The 13,087-nt window shown below is 39.6% G+C and overlaps 1 protein-coding gene across 4 annotated transcripts; it reads left to right on the top strand.

Annotated features, from left to right (window-relative positions):
- Nucleotides 1–5,038: 5,038 nt before the first annotated feature.
- stx5a (syntaxin 5A) lies at nucleotides 5,039–12,094 on the top strand. Of its 4 annotated transcripts, none has more exons than XM_026358265.1 (12): nucleotides 5,039–5,128; nucleotides 5,602–5,813; nucleotides 7,229–7,299; nucleotides 7,540–7,595; nucleotides 7,696–7,766; nucleotides 7,894–8,010; nucleotides 8,702–8,758; nucleotides 8,883–8,964; nucleotides 10,057–10,143; nucleotides 10,292–10,395; nucleotides 10,507–10,628; nucleotides 10,744–12,094. In XM_026358265.1, the coding sequence occupies exons 2-12, from the start codon at nucleotides 5,751–5,753 to the stop codon at nucleotides 10,901–10,903; spliced, it is 990 nt and encodes a 329-aa protein (XP_026214050.1). In that variant the 5' UTR covers nucleotides 5,039–5,128; nucleotides 5,602–5,750; the 3' UTR covers nucleotides 10,904–12,094. The 4 variants fall into 4 exon arrangements, with proteins under 4 accessions (XP_026214050.1, XP_026214052.1, XP_026214051.1 ...); XM_026358267.1 differs by having other exon boundaries at nucleotides 5,680–5,813; nucleotides 10,744–10,903; XM_026358266.1 differs by having other exon boundaries at nucleotides 5,628–5,813; nucleotides 10,744–10,903.
- The last annotated feature ends 993 nt before the right edge of the window (nucleotides 12,095–13,087 follow it).

Below are 13,087 nucleotides of genomic sequence, written 5' to 3'. Positions count from 1 at the left end.
AATGCCTTACAAGTGAGGTACAAGGCAAGCAAAATATCTAAGCATACAATGGTTTTAATGCATGCAGTTGTCACTCTGCTGCATCAATGTCAGGGTTTTGCTGCTACAGCCTTACTTGGCCTGGTATGAGCAGCAGCCTGGATAATATTATGTAATGTTATATGAAGTTACCAAACCATTGACAGATCATCCTGTGTAACTGCGTTTGTTCACTAAGTTGATGAACCTCTTGTCATACTGCTCCATTATATTTCAGCTATTGCTCCAGCATCAGCCACCGCCCACTGTTAAACTAAGCTGATTGCATCTGTCCTTTTTGTGTGCAGTGTGTGTGTTTGGGACTCACAAACAGGACACAGTCTGTGTTTTCTGTGCAGATACAGTAGATAATCTCTCTTGCAATACTGCAGAGCACTAAGCTTTTCTTCCTCGTGACATCAATTATGATAACGATGACGCTAATGATGACAGTGATGATGAGGACATTTTGGTGGTGGTATGATATTCAGGTCTTACTTTTGTGTCCTTACACTAATGAGCAGACCAAAGACAAAAAAAGAGGGAGAAGAGGAGACGATGCTGCTGCCAACCTGTCTGAAAGGACATTATGCCAGTGCTAAATATAGCTGCAAGATTAGGAAGACAGAGGGAGAGAGTAAGAGAAAGGGACAGAGTGAGTCATATGCTGTGTTATAGAAAAGATGCCTTTACTCCAAAATCTGCTTTTTTAGTCAGAACCCAATGTGTCGTCATGCTGGTGCCTAACAATGGAGAGACAGAAACTTTCATGTGGTTCTTTGTGGTTCTATTTCACTCATTTCATGCATTAATTCAACTTCTTACATGTATTTTCAGTGAACAGCTCATGTCTCTCTCCGTCAGGATCCTTCTGCACCCCTCACGTCATCTGTCTCTCTCAGCCTTTGCACTTGTATCAGGACTTCCTGTATTTTTCCACCTTGCTCTCTCTGCATTCATAGCTGTGTTTTTCTAATAACTCCAGCCACGGTTTCCTCCCTGCTTTTGTAGCAGCAGCTGTGTTGGAGCAGGTACTGGACACTATCTGTCCTCCGAGTGTATGTTGTCAGATGGTATCAGTGCTCCTGTGTGAGACAGAGAGATAAAAGAGTGAAAGAGAAAGACACTGACTTCACTGTGTGCAGAGTAAAGAGTCGTATGTGTTTGCAGACAGGAAAGTGTTTTTAACATCTCTTGTGAACACAAAGAACTTTTTTATTTTATGTTACAGAACCAACAAACATTGTTATCTCCAACAGAAACATGGATCCACACGTCGTCCATTTCAGTCCACCGAAGGACACCAACCTCCATTAAAGGTTTATGGGTCTTACGTGGGAAACCGTATCTGCAAAGTCAACAAGCTGAGAATTTAGCGTGAACATCACAGCCTTTATGATGATGTTTAATTATCTTCTGTAAAACATAATCTAAATTCAAATGTATTAACCTGTTAGCATGACAATGGTTAAGCCAGTTTTGTAAAAAAAAAACTTGCTTACAAATAGATTTACACACCAACATACACTGTATTTCATGGTTTAAAGCTAATTATTAACAAAATTGACAGTCTAAGGCCATGCTACTGTAGTATTATCATTATTGCGACCTGGACTGGCGACCTGTCCAGCGTGTACCCTGCCCCTCACCCAGTGACAGCTGAGACTGGCCCCAGCACCCCCACAACTCTTAAGTGAAAAAACAGTTCAGATAATAGATGGATGGAATATTTACTATGCTCTTCTTCTTAAGCGTGTTAACATGTTGCTAATTAGCACTAAACTAAGTTTAGAACAGCTGAAGTTTGTGTCATTAGTTTTCACAGAAATCTTTCTTATGACCAGAAATCAAAACATTTGATATATTTGTTTTTTTGTCCAGTTTAGAAAAAGACAGGAAACAAGGAAGAGAGAGAGAGGTGTGTATTACATGCAGATAAGCCCCTCTGTGACCCATGGACATAGTGATTACAGTGTATAATATGCACTTTAAAGCCACCAGACACAAATAAAAATGTTGATCTAATGATAACACTAACTCAAAAGCTAGAGGATAATCAAAGCTGTTTTAGTTCATCCTGAGGAGAAAATGAATGTCTGAACAATATTTCATATCAATCTATTCAAAAGATGTTAAGATATTTAGAGTAGACTGGATTAGTGGGATGAGCACATTTCCATAGCTCTAGACAGGGTTTTAACACGGATAAAAATATAAACAACACAAGGAGATATGATAAAATTAGAAACAGTATTGTTTAATAATTGAATGCAATGCATAAAGAAAAATGGCTGAAATCCACAAGTGGGAGACTTTGAAAGAGGAGCTATTTTGTCCTGATAAGGCAACAGATTGAAACATCAAATGCCCTGTATGAGCATAACAAAGAGTGTGTCTGCAGAGGAGATAAGCTTTGTGGATTATAGTGAGGTATAAAAGGTGAAGGGGAGTGCAGGTGAGCTATCTGAGGAGTAGTGGAGGGCATGGGGGGGTGGCAGGCTTGGGGTTTCTGTGGTTGGGGGTCTAACAGGTAAATAGGTGAAGGCATTTTTGTGGTCTGGCATGCCCAGTCCTGTCAGGCGAAGGATGCGGGTACCTGTAGGAGTGAGTGGAGATCAGAGAACCTTCTTGATGTTATCTCTCTTTGTACCTGCAGGTTGTCTCACCTGAAGCAGCAGCCAATCGCATTCTGTGTTTGTCTGTCCACTCATTTCTCCTCCGCTCTCACTTACACTGAGGTTGATTTCTAATGACACATATCACAGAACTAAGTTCGTATAATCAAGCCAAATTACAGACAGTACTTTTTTTTCTGACACCGATGTTCATGCAACATGCTCAAAATTATCTTTCAGGGTGCTCAAAAACATCACCTGAGAAGCATAATGCGTGTTTTTGTCAGATTAGTTGTAAATCTTTCATATGATATATTTATTTACCAAAGCAGAACCTGCTCCAGGACCTCAGACCCTCAGGAGAACCCTCTCGGGTTGCAGGTATTGATTTATGTAGTACTAAAGCACATTACATTGATGAAGGGCTTTCAGGCGGATCATGCTTTATTACCTGGTTATGAGGCCTTCGTCGTTAAAATCAGTTTTTAAAGGCTCTGTTGTTTCAGTTGATACAATACTTACAGGCCGCGTTTTAATTTGTGTTTAACTGAATTACCACACAGCTAATCGGGTTTTATTGTCACACAAAGCATGGAAGAACTGGGGATTAGTGTAGGCCACTTATTTTGCCAAAGGCCTCCTAGCAGGTGAATTTGTAAACATCGTGATTTGGGCTTTGCTCAGGTCCTGGCCAGCTTGAAGTGACTGGGGGATGTGAGAATGTCTGTACGTCAGCTGAAACTCTGTTGAGGTTGAGTGATGCTACAGGACATGACCCAAAACACAAAACAGAATGGCTTCAGAGAAACAAAATCTGCCTATTAGAGTGGTCAAGTCAGAGCCAAGACCTCAACCCAATAGAGAGGCAATGGAACGACATTAAGAGAGCCACACACGAGACATTAAAATAATATGACAGAGATAAAGCAGTTTTGCAGGAACAATGGGTTAAAATACCTCCTGAACGATGTGCAGGTCCGATCCACAGCTACAGTAAACACCTTGTTGAGGTTATTGCTGCTACTCTGTTTTTATGGTTGTTGTCAATAAAGAAATGAAAGATCATAATTTTTCTCTCTCCACTTTCTACTCTCTCTGACCTGTTGAGGCAGATGGCCGCCCATCCTGAGCCTGGGAGACGGGTGTAGAAGACCTTGGTCAGGTCATAGAGTATGCAGATGTAGTGCAGGTGATTCAAGGAAAGGGAGGGACTTGGGGACATCTGGTGGCAAAATGTGAAACTGGCATGAAGAGGAACAGACTGGACAGAAAGAAAAAACTAAACAGAAACAGAACTGTCACCAATTGAACTGGACTCCTCCATCTTTGCATCTGTGCATAATCAAACAGCTTACTAAGATCTGACCATGGGAATTTAGGTTTCAGGAAATATGGACTGTTAATGTACTGACACTATTGCTCTCACTTCCCTTTAATGTTTACTTAAGTAATTACAATGATTCCATTCAGAGTCATATCTGTTTACACTATCATTGTGTTCTCTGTCACAGATTGACATGAAAGCCAACATGAAGCAGGAGGAATTCAGTGAGCGTTACCAGTGAATTTCAGAGTTTGTTTAACACTGAATACTGAAGAGGACAAATCATTTTTGGATCAGATAATGTGTCAGTAATTTCCAAATATTTGGACAGAAAATGTCCATGTTTCACACCTTAGGAAAGCATGAGACCATCCTCTGTACAACAGCAATTGCATTAAGCTACTTTGCAACTGCAGTGTTTCAAAATATTATTAATAATAATAAACCTTTAATAATAATAATAATTAACACATGATTCATAAATACGCCTTATTTATTATTAATTGTAATTATTATGATTTAATGACAATTTTGGTCTTGTGTCCTTGTTGCTAAAGGTGCTGCCTTCCGTTATAATCACAGACCAACTACCTACCTACTACCTTGACAGGTAGGGAGGGCTGGTAAGAATGTACTGTGAATGAAAGTACTGTACTTAAGTAAAGGTACTTGTACTTTACTTATGCAGATTCATAAAATAAAATGAGCAACTAATACATTTAGTAAGCTCATTTTAGAGCATGCACTAAATACTGGTGTGGTCGAACTATTTAGGCGACTACTTCTATTACCTCTGCAGGGAGGGCACCAGGGGTGGCCAGTTAGATTGTGGCACTGATACATTCCAATAATGTGCATTTTTGTACGACTATGCTATTTTGCAGTTAAATAATGCACAAAAATACGTTGTTTGTGACTTACTGTTGCTGTATCGATGCTAAATAAACTAAAATAAACAGCTATAATGTCACCTTTAGCTCACTGTAAACAGACACGTGTCGCCCCCTGGTGGTCTCCTGTTGGACCCGCAGGGATTTTCCACCTCGGTAACGTAGACGTGGCAGTGACGTCAATGCCGGAAATGACCCGGATCGGAACTTTAACTCCAGGGTTGGTTAGTTTTGATCAGAAACACCGAGGGCTGTCGAAATATGAACTAATCTCAATTCAAGTAAGTTGGAACTAATTGTTTTTGTCTTTTAGCTGAAGTTAAACCTCACAGTTTCAGTTTAAGTCGAATGTGACCGACGTAAAGCAGAATACACCGGACAGAAAACCGGTTAGCCTTATGTAGCTAACGTTAGCCCGTGTTAGCCGCAGCCGGTCAGGCCGTGATCAGCTGTGCCGTGAAGGGCGGCCTTCACTCACAGAGCCGCTCCTGACTTCACGTAGTCATTGTTACCTAATCGTGTGTATTTGTAGCTCGCATGTGGAATAATGTGTGTGTTATGGCGGTTATTTGCTGTTTGATCCCTGGCTGCTAGCTCGTTTAAAGTCTTGTTGGTGTTAGCTCTTAGCTCACGGTGCCGGCTGCGTTTCAGCTAACTACTACTGACCGTACCCGAACAGATGGTTTTGTTAAATTCAAATTGTCAGCCTGTGGCAGTAGATGTTGTTTTGACACGTTTCCCCTCGTTACGACAGACATGTGTGTTCATATGTCCATGAAGGATACCCCACCTTGGATGTGACTTTGGTCTTCGATCCGTCCACCCCACACAGCACAAGAGGACCCTGCAGTCCCAGGTTGTTTTTGGTCTGCAGTGGACTGGTGACACTTTACCGGCGGCAGGATGACGTGCCGTGACCGGACCCTCGAGTTCCAGTCGGCCTGTAAATCTCTCCAAGGCAGACAGGTATGACACCTCACGCCTCTTAATAAACCAATACAGAAATCAGATTCAGTCGAATCTGTTACGTGTAGCGTTTGTATCCTAAGTGTGTTTTCATAATAGAGTTTTGCTGATTAATTTTGCTTTGGTTGCTTTTGGTTTTGGTTTCTTGCTGGTTCTCTGTCAAGTTTTGGTTCCTCATAGGCAAACATTATTCTAATGCATTAACAGATGTCTGATGTTTAAGACCATCTAAGACTCTTTTAATTCAGTACAGTGCAATTTAATTTCTATTTTATTGTCATACTTATCAAAGAATGTTTGTTGACACTTAAGTCACACATTTGTCTGTCTTTTCCAGCTGTATGCAATACTTTTACATATGTTAACGATTCACGTTTCAATTCAACAACATGACAACAATTACCATATTTTTGCTAAAATCTTTTTTCCATACTTAGTTAAGCAATTTAGCGAGGCCAGTATAGATTTTGGTTGCCACAGCGATTTTGATATCTGTCTATATTTTGGCTACATGTTTGAGGTAGTTAAGTAGCCCTGTATCAGTGCCGTACTTCATCCACCAGAGAGCACTAACATATGTCAGTACATATCTTGTAATAGCCCCTTCTCCTAAAGCCAAATATCAAATTACGTCATGTATTGAAATTTCAACATTATTAATTAAAGTTATCATGAACATAACAGAAACATAAGCCTCAATAATACTGTCCAGTAAATCGGCTGTAATCATAAGTTACCAGTGCCCATGAAAAATTTGATTTTGAAAAGTACAAGCTAGCAATACTTAAGTAATAACATCAATCATGTAACCAACAGATACAGAGTTTTTATTTAATTAGATTCAAAATTTGAAAAACTTTATTAATCCCACAGGGGAATTGTTTTGCCTTGTTACAGTTGATTTCAACACAGACAGAGAGAAAGGGATCCACAACCAGGAAAAATCCACACCAACATAAATAAAAAGTGACATCAATACAGAAAACTCAATATACTGTATATACAGAATATGTAAGATGGATGAAAATATGTCTAATTATAATCCGGGGTGGAATGGCGTTCTGTGGAGCACTTAACGTTGATCAGTCTCTGGCTGAACATGCTCCTCTGTTCTGCCAGCACACTGTGTAGAGGGTCGGAGGGATTGTCCAGGATTGAGAGGAGCTTGAACAGCATCCTCAGCACAGAACAGCTACAGCATGTAGAGAGTCCAGCTCCACCCCAGAACAGAGCCAGCACAAATACTGATAATATTTAGATATGCAAAAAGGTGGCCAATAAATTTCTTGTTGTTTATGACAATCATCATCAACTAAATCACTACCGAGGAGACTTTATTCCTACTTTTCCATTGCCTCTTATTTGTGATTTTCCTTTTCACCATGTACTTACTACTTTTTACCTTTCCCTGGCAGAATGGAGTCCAGCCTAGTAAACCAGCTCTCAACGCTCTCAGGCAGCGCAGTGACTTTACAGTTATGGCCAAGTAAGTTGTTCATTGTTTTCAGTCTATGTATTTGCTCTATGTGTGTGATTTTATGCATTTTTATTATTTATTGTATTTTGCATATTACCATCCTTATCCTTATTGCATGTAATCACAGCTTTATTACATTAGTGTTACACATTTGGAAATCCTTTGACTGAGTCCAAACAAAGGCATTCACCATTACATTTAACACATAAACAGCTACATTTTTTCCTGTTTTTTTCTTTTTCCACGTAGGAGAATTGGAAAAGACTTGAGCAACACATTTGCCAAACTGGAGAAGCTCACTATTTGTAAGTGTTACTTTAATATTAGCTTAGCATCATTTACATTTTTATAAAAATATGTGTGTGATCTTGACCAGTGTGATGATTCTACATGATCTCGTTTTAGTGGCAAAAAGAAAATCTCTATTTGACGACAAGGCAGTGGAGATCGAGGAGCTAACGTACATCATAAAACAAGTGAGTGGAATTGTGTACATTAAAATGTGGTTTTGTGGACGTGCCATGTCTTATTTTGTGTAGAGCACTAATGTTGAGTCTTGGGAATTTCTTATCTGTCTAATCTCTCCCTTGTTTATGTTTTTAGGATATCAACAGTCTAAACAAACAGATAGCACAGCTGCAGGACTTGGTGAGGTCTCGTGGAGCTCCAGGTGGCCGACATATCCAAACCCACTCTAACACCATAGTGGTATCATTACAGGTAGATTCAAAAATAACAGTTCTGTGTTATACACTGTCAAAGAAAAAAAATCACACACTAATATTTTGTTGGACCACCTTTGAGCTTCTGTAGTATCTCAACATTTATTCATGTCCAGAGTTGTATCAATTTTTCTCCAAGATTTTGCATTGATGATGGGAAATGCCCGACCACTGCGCAAAACTTTTCAGTGGGGTTAAGGTCTGGACTCTGTGGTGGCCAATCCATATTTAAAAATGATGTGTCCTCTCCCTGAACTACTCTTTCACAATTTGAGCCCGATGAATCCTGGCATTGTCATCTTGGAAAATGCCCGTGACATCAGGGAAGAAAAAATCCATCCAATCAATCCAATCCATTGATGAAATAACCTGGTCATCCAATATATTCATGTAGTCAGCCGACCTGACCTCTTCCAACAGGGTTGATAAAGACAGAGATGCTACTTACTGCATCAGTTAGTGTTAAATCCCTTGTTGCCAGAAAAATTAATTATCCAATTACTATTATTAATTATCCTATTTTCTTAGTTTAATCCAGGTGGTGCCTTTTTTTTGGACGGGCAGTGTTATGTGCATTGAGGTCACAATTTTGTATCCCAGAAAATGTATAATTCTTATTTACACTGTCGCTCTGTAACAAAAAGTGAATTAAGCTGCACTTACTATAACCTGTCTTTTGTTGTCCACAGTCCAAACTGGCTTCAATGTCCAATGACTTCAAATCAGTCCTAGAAGTCCGAACAGAGGTGAGACACGTGTAGTCTGCTGTATCATTAAGAAGCAGAAAATACTAAAATTAAATTTGGAGAGAGCATAGGTTTTTTATTTCAGCCGTGTTTACTCTCTCCATCATTTATCTCTTTCCTGCAGAACCTGAAGCAGCAGCGCAGCAGGAGAGAGCAGTTCTCACAGCCTCCGGCCTCGTCCTCTCCTATGATGGCCAACAACTTCAGTAAGTCTGTCCACATCTCAGCGTCATGCTTGTAGTCGTTCACTAGGGTTTTTACAAGGGTCTCATATCAACGTAATGGTACCAACAGGTAAACAAAGCATCCGGTTGTAGCTCCATAAGGGCGTGTTCACTCTTTACTTATATTGTTTGTGGCAAAAGTTTTGTCTCAGACATATTTTGTGTCCATTTTTGTTAAACCAACGAGGGGAAGCATTGAATTTGACCAGACGGGTAAAAGGTAACTGTACGTTTTCTGGTCTCATTCCGTTTTCCAAGTGGCACTTTTTGACGCACAAAGCCACCATCTCGCTATGTCCTGATCATCAGCGTTCCTCTAAAAATCTGAATACCCAACTAGACCCACTCATCATCTGTTTATCTAACACTAACACTAAAGCGGTGACGGCAGTGTAACAGAGTGAACACACCTTTATTGTTTCTTTGTTTTGGCTTTAAGGCAGCTTTTGACATGTCTGGCTCCCGCAGATTTTACCATTTTGCTAAACAAATAGTTAAACGTTTTGCTAAACACTTTTACTAGAGACCCTCTAAAGATGCTTCCTGTGCATCTTTACACTGCCAGTAAAATGTTTACAAACAGCCTTTATTTGGCATCTCTGACAATATTTCAAACATTGTTGTCATTGTTAATATGCAATAATAAACATATACAATAAATTGTATTATGTTGTTTTATTTTATATAACCTATATCTAATTAAAACTCAGCTTGAACAATCACTATATTTCAGCTCCTGCAGCCGACAACATAGAGTTCAGTGCGTTTCATTTCAGAAATGGGCGTTTAAACAGAAGTAAAACTGGAACAGCCATGGAGGCAAACAACTCGTCATTGCAAAAATAGAACAAACATCTAGTTTGAAAGGTTCTCTGTCCACATCTAAGCGGATTATTCCTAAATTTGTCATTGAGAATGAGCAAATTGGTTGAACATTTAGCCCTAGTGCAGAAACATTTTGACTGGCAGTGTACTTTTCGAATAGCTGTTGTAATAGGGAACTGCTCGAAGTCGTTGTGAATGATTATTACTGTATTTGGTCCTCTATAATGCAAAAATTAAAAAATATTTTAGGGAGCCGCAAAAAAGGGGCCCAGGAGCCGAATGCAGCTCGCGAGCCACGCAATGACTACCAGGGCTATACAACCTCAAATTTAAAAGGTATTTCCCTGGAACGTTTGACTCTCCCAGCGGGTATAACTAGCTACTGTATCTGCCTGCTGTTCTTTCTGCTTTTCCCCTCTACCATTGAGGATTTCTGTCTGATCATGTTGAACCTGTTTGTGTTTTGCTTGTTATCTCCTTTCAGAGAGCTCGGTCCTGATGCAGGATGAGTCCCGGAGTCTGGGGGATGTGGCCATCGATATGGACTCTCAAGCAAATCCCTTGCAACTCCAACTTATTGATGAGCAGGTAGACTGTTATTTATTAGTCAAAGTCAGGTAGACAGGGAAGGTCTGTAGAGTGTTAAAGTAGGGTTCAGGAATGAGTCTGTGCAGTTTGTTGACGACTGTGTTGTTACAGGACTCATACATCCAGAGCCGAGCAGACACCATGCAGAACATTGAGAGCACCATCGTGGAACTAGGCTCGATATTCCAGCAGCTGGCTCATATGGTCAAGGAACAAGAGGAGACCATCCAGAGGTAAGCTGATCTCTGGTCTGTACAGTGTCCAAACGATAACAGATTTGAAAGAAAGTTGATGAGAGGTAGCGTCTGTACTCTCAATCACAGTGATCCCTGTCATTCCTTTTTTCAGAATCGATGCTAATGTGGAAGACACCCAGCTGAACGTGGAGGCCGCTCACACAGAGATCCTCAAATACTTCCAGTCGGTTTCCTCTAACCGCTGGCTGATGATCAAGATATTTCTCGTCCTTGTCATCTTCTTCATCATCTTTGTCGTCTTCTTCGCTTAAAAAGCACATCATATGAGGGGGAGAGAACTAAAACTGGATGGAGACGACATGTCTGGATGATGTATTTGAAGGACAGGTTTCTCTGTCAGAGAGACCGTTTCATGGAGACTTGGGATCCACACAAGTGAATATAGACTGGTCAGATATTCCCAAACCACAGACTCTCCAGACTCTCGATCTTAATTCAACAGTTCAGTGAAGAATGAAGATGTTGAACTCTTCCCTTATAAAACTCTACAGTTCTGATAAAAAGAATAAATTATCTAAAATCCCCACTTTGTATAGAGAGAGAGCAGAAAACTGCTTTATATAGTACTTTGACCAACTATTCATGAACATTTAATCAAAATGGCTATAATTTAATGGTTTGATTCTGCAAACTGTATTTTTAATTTTAATTTAATTTTTTTTCTTGTCCACACCCTCTCCCCACATGTTTCAAAGCCAAACAACTGAATCTGAGTTTATTCTCATATAGTTTCACTTCTTAGTTTACTTACTTTTTATTGAAGAGCATGACTGTGTCTTATTTACAAACAGTACTTCACTCACCGCCATTCAGTTCAGATGTGAAATATTTTTATCAAGTTCTTTTCTGTTTTGCTTTCAAAGTGTTTTTGCCAAATGGGTACTCTTGTTAAACTGTGACACAAAACAAAGACACTTTGTCGTGCAGCATTTTGTGTCCTGGCAGCAGTTGCGTCCAGCTGAAGGAAAATCTGCTGGTTTCAGAATTCAGGCACAAGCTGTGCGAAATGATGATACGTTATACAGTATAAACAACATTGTTTTAAAACTGTTTTTTGCAGCCACCAAGCAGGTTGACTGGTTGCGTTGGTTCAGGGCTGCAGGGAGAGTTATCTGGATCCAGGTTTGACATCAGTGCTTATGAAGGGGATTTGCTGGTTGTGAAGACCCACTAGTGAAGAGACTCCATCAGCCAGATTCCCTGGAAGTGTCTGATTGGACGTCACTGTTGTAGTTGCTTCCCCTCTTTATCTAATGTACAGGAGGTTATTAAAATGACCACAGCTTTTTAAGAAGAAAGAAAATATTCTTCCTATTTTTTCCCTGTTTTTTTTTTTTTTGTTTTTTTAGCCAGATGCCTTGACTTCAGTGTATAAAGTGCAAATAGTGATGATGCTGTATTGATAAGAAAGTGCATATTAATAAAATAACAATGGCATCCTGGCATTCATGTCTGAGATTTTCATTAGATAAGAGGATTAGTCAGCAGCGATATAATTAGCTGTGCTGCATTATGAGGCCAGTCAACAGAGAGGTGCTAATCAGCTCTGCAGTCAGTAATATAAGGGGGTTTTTTAGTTTTCTTCACTTGCATTTATCCATTGCCCATCAATTAACTATTAACTTTTTCAAATTCTTCATTCTTCAAATAACAATCTCAATTATATTTATATATAACAAAACAAAACTCAAAGGTTTTTGAAAAAAGCAATGTTTAATTGCACAGAAGTGATGAGAACATTGTAAATTTCCCCAAATATTTTATATTCACAATAAAAAATGTACAGATGATTCTAGTTATTCCCTGGTTACGAGGATTCTCCTGATGGACACACTATGAGAGCACTCACTAACCGTGCTGGTTATCCAGAGCCGAAATGTGGCTGCTGAACATCCAGACGAGTGGCCTGAGCTCCTCCACCCCTTCTTCTGCCGCTGAAGGCCGTCATCCAGTCTCTTACGTAACCTTATTAAAGGGACAGTTCGTGACACATACATGATTCATCAGCTGTTGTTCACACAGCCGTTACATCATTTTACAGATAACTGAAGCATGTCCAGGCATTACAAAACATTTACTCATCAAAATACAATGCAGCACAGTTTAGTTTTTAACTACACAGTGACTCCCAACACTGGATCGACTGTAATGACATTTTGTGCAGCCCACAGATGATGACTCTACCGACTTTACATAATTCTGTTTAGTGAAATGTTTTTAGAGCTGGATTGACATGAAATTTGGAGTATGAATTGTAATAGCTTATTATGATTAGACTTTTTGGGCCCCTCTTTAGTGCTAAAGAACACCCTAACACAATAAACTACGATCTTGAAGATGGTAAATATTTCACTTTTACTGTACTATAGCATGTTAGCATGGTGTCTAAAGACTCTTAGACCCATCAGCCCAATAATAAAATGTTAACCTTTCTG

The sequence above is a fragment of the Anabas testudineus genome, chromosome 10, assembly GCF_900324465.2.
Source record: "Anabas testudineus chromosome 10, fAnaTes1.2, whole genome shotgun sequence".
Classification (NCBI taxonomy): domain Eukaryota; kingdom Metazoa; phylum Chordata; class Actinopteri; order Anabantiformes; family Anabantidae; genus Anabas; species Anabas testudineus.
Note: the sequence above shows the minus strand (reverse complement) of the source record. Positions and strands in the feature narration are given on the sequence as shown.

Coding starts and splice junctions, on each gene's coding strand:
- stx5a (XM_026358265.1), top strand. CDS start 5,751: ATGACGTGCCGTGACCGGACCCTCGAGTTCCAGTCGGCCTGTAAATCT. Junction 7,300..7,539: donor GACTTTACAGTTATGGCCAA/GTAAGTTGTTCA, acceptor TTTTCCACGTAG/GAGAATTGGAAAAGACTTGA. Junction 8,965..10,056: donor TATGATGGCCAACAACTTCA/GTAAGTCTGTCC, acceptor AAAATATTTTAG/GGAGCCGCAAAAAAGGGGCC.